The sequence below is a fragment of the Habropoda laboriosa genome, unplaced genomic scaffold, assembly GCF_001263275.1.
Source record: "Habropoda laboriosa isolate 0110345459 unplaced genomic scaffold, ASM126327v1 scaffold175, whole genome shotgun sequence".
NCBI classification, from domain to species: Eukaryota; Metazoa; Arthropoda; class Insecta; order Hymenoptera; family Apidae; genus Habropoda; species Habropoda laboriosa.
In genome coordinates, this window is record NW_017100347.1 from 1,660,943 (window position 1) to 1,662,635 (window position 1,693).

General features: G+C 27.6%; 1 protein-coding gene across 3 annotated transcripts in view; it reads left to right on the forward strand.

Moving 5' to 3' along the window:
* LOC108574604 (popeye domain-containing protein 3-like) overlaps positions 1-1,693 on the forward strand; it is a 12,458-nt gene that overhangs the window by 2,249 nt on the left and 8,516 nt on the right. For all 3 annotated transcript variants that reach the window (XR_001891421.1, XR_001891420.1, XM_017937223.1), the window contains exons 4-7: positions 243-400; positions 491-593; positions 724-864; positions 1,450-1,615. Coding sequence is in view for 1 of the 3 variants with exons in the window: in XM_017937223.1 (XP_017792712.1) it covers positions 243-400; positions 491-593; positions 724-864; positions 1,450-1,615 (568 nt within the window). In the remaining 2 variants the exon portion in view is untranslated. The remainder of the gene's footprint in view (positions 1-242; positions 401-490; positions 594-723; positions 865-1,449; positions 1,616-1,693) is intronic.

The window sequence follows — 1,693 nt, forward strand, 5'->3', positions numbered from 1 at the left end:
TCAATAAAATATTTATGTTTAATTTATCATTAAATTCATAGAAATATAATAAAAAATAATTGTACCATGATATGAGTTATTTTAATATAAAATTCAAGTGTTAATTTAGAGAAGAAATTACAAAACAAGATGTGAAACATTTATTAAAATGGGCTTTTCTTTCTCTTTTTTTACAGTATACTTTTGTGTTTAATAATGCAATTATATAAATTTTATATTTCATTTTATTCTTTTTCATACAGGTATATATTGCAGTGTTCCAGCCATTAAGAGTATCACGTCATCAGTTTAAAAGAGTATTAAATTGTATGAAAGTTATTCGACAGTTGAAGTATCAAGAAGTTTATGCCCAAGAAAAAGTGACCAAAGTTGATTCTTTATCTTTGGTACTTTCTGGAAGGTAAGTTATAAAAATATCTAACCAAACTTGAATATATTAATAGTATTAAGCATTTTTAGCTTTGATATAAATTTTTATGTATTTTTTCAGGTTAGTAGTATCGCAAAATGGAAGAGCATTGCATATTGTCTTCCCACATCAGTTCCTGGATTCTCCAGAATGGTTTGGTGTCTCCACGGATGAGTACTTTCAGGTTTATACAGCTTTTTTATAATTTTGTATATTGTCATGTGTTTAAATGTATTAACATATAATTTTACAAAACGTGATTTTAAATTAGTAAGAAAATTTATAAAATTTAAAGTAACAATGTACTTATATAGGTATCAATAACAGCTATGGAAGAATCAAGAATATTATTGTGGCATAGAGACAAGTTAAAGTTAAGCATAATTAGTGATCAATTTCTGCAGGCAGTGTTTGATCATATTTTGGGAAGGGATGTAGTAAAAAAATTGCTGCAGGTATGTGTATACCCCTTTTAAAATGTTATATGTAGTATTTACCAATTAAATGTGGTACTATCGATGCTGTAAATATCTATAGTTTGGCTTATTAAAATAAATTTTTATAATTAACTTTATTAAGTATATACAGTGTCTTATTGTATGTGGGAAATACAGCAGATGTGGTTCAGCACACTAAAATAAGAAAAAAAGTGCATATAAACATGCCCGACATGATCTTGTTTTCCAGTTATAGGTTGTCTTATATTGTAACAATCTTTTTCGTGTACAGACAAATGCAATATAATTGGATATTGGTTTACTGTTTTTCTGCAAAATTTGGGGGTCATGAGATCAGATGAATTTGTAAACAGTATCAGGTATTGTATTACGAATAGAGCAGTTAGTAAATAGATTATAGATATATTAGTAAATAGATATGTTTATTGTGAATTATTGATAATCGTAAACAAGGTCGTATCGAGCACTTTGTCTCTGCTGCACTTTCCACATATAACAAGACAACCTGTATACTATTTAGAAAGTACAAGACTTTTAATATGTGAAGAATTTATTAAATTTTTGTACATAATATAAATTTAGGTTAGTGAAACAATGGCTGCTAGCAGTCATCAACAACAAAATGGACAAGTAATTGGTTTAGGTGGTATTGGACCCTTAGAAAATGATCCTGACACCAAACTCTTCGTTGTGAAAAAGACTGGTGACAGTCAAGGTATTACTGCTCTCATCAGTCGTCAACTTCAAGGTAAGTGCTTTTTATGTAACAAATTTTTTCTTAAGTTAACAAAAAAATATTAGTATATATAATAATATTAATAATTTC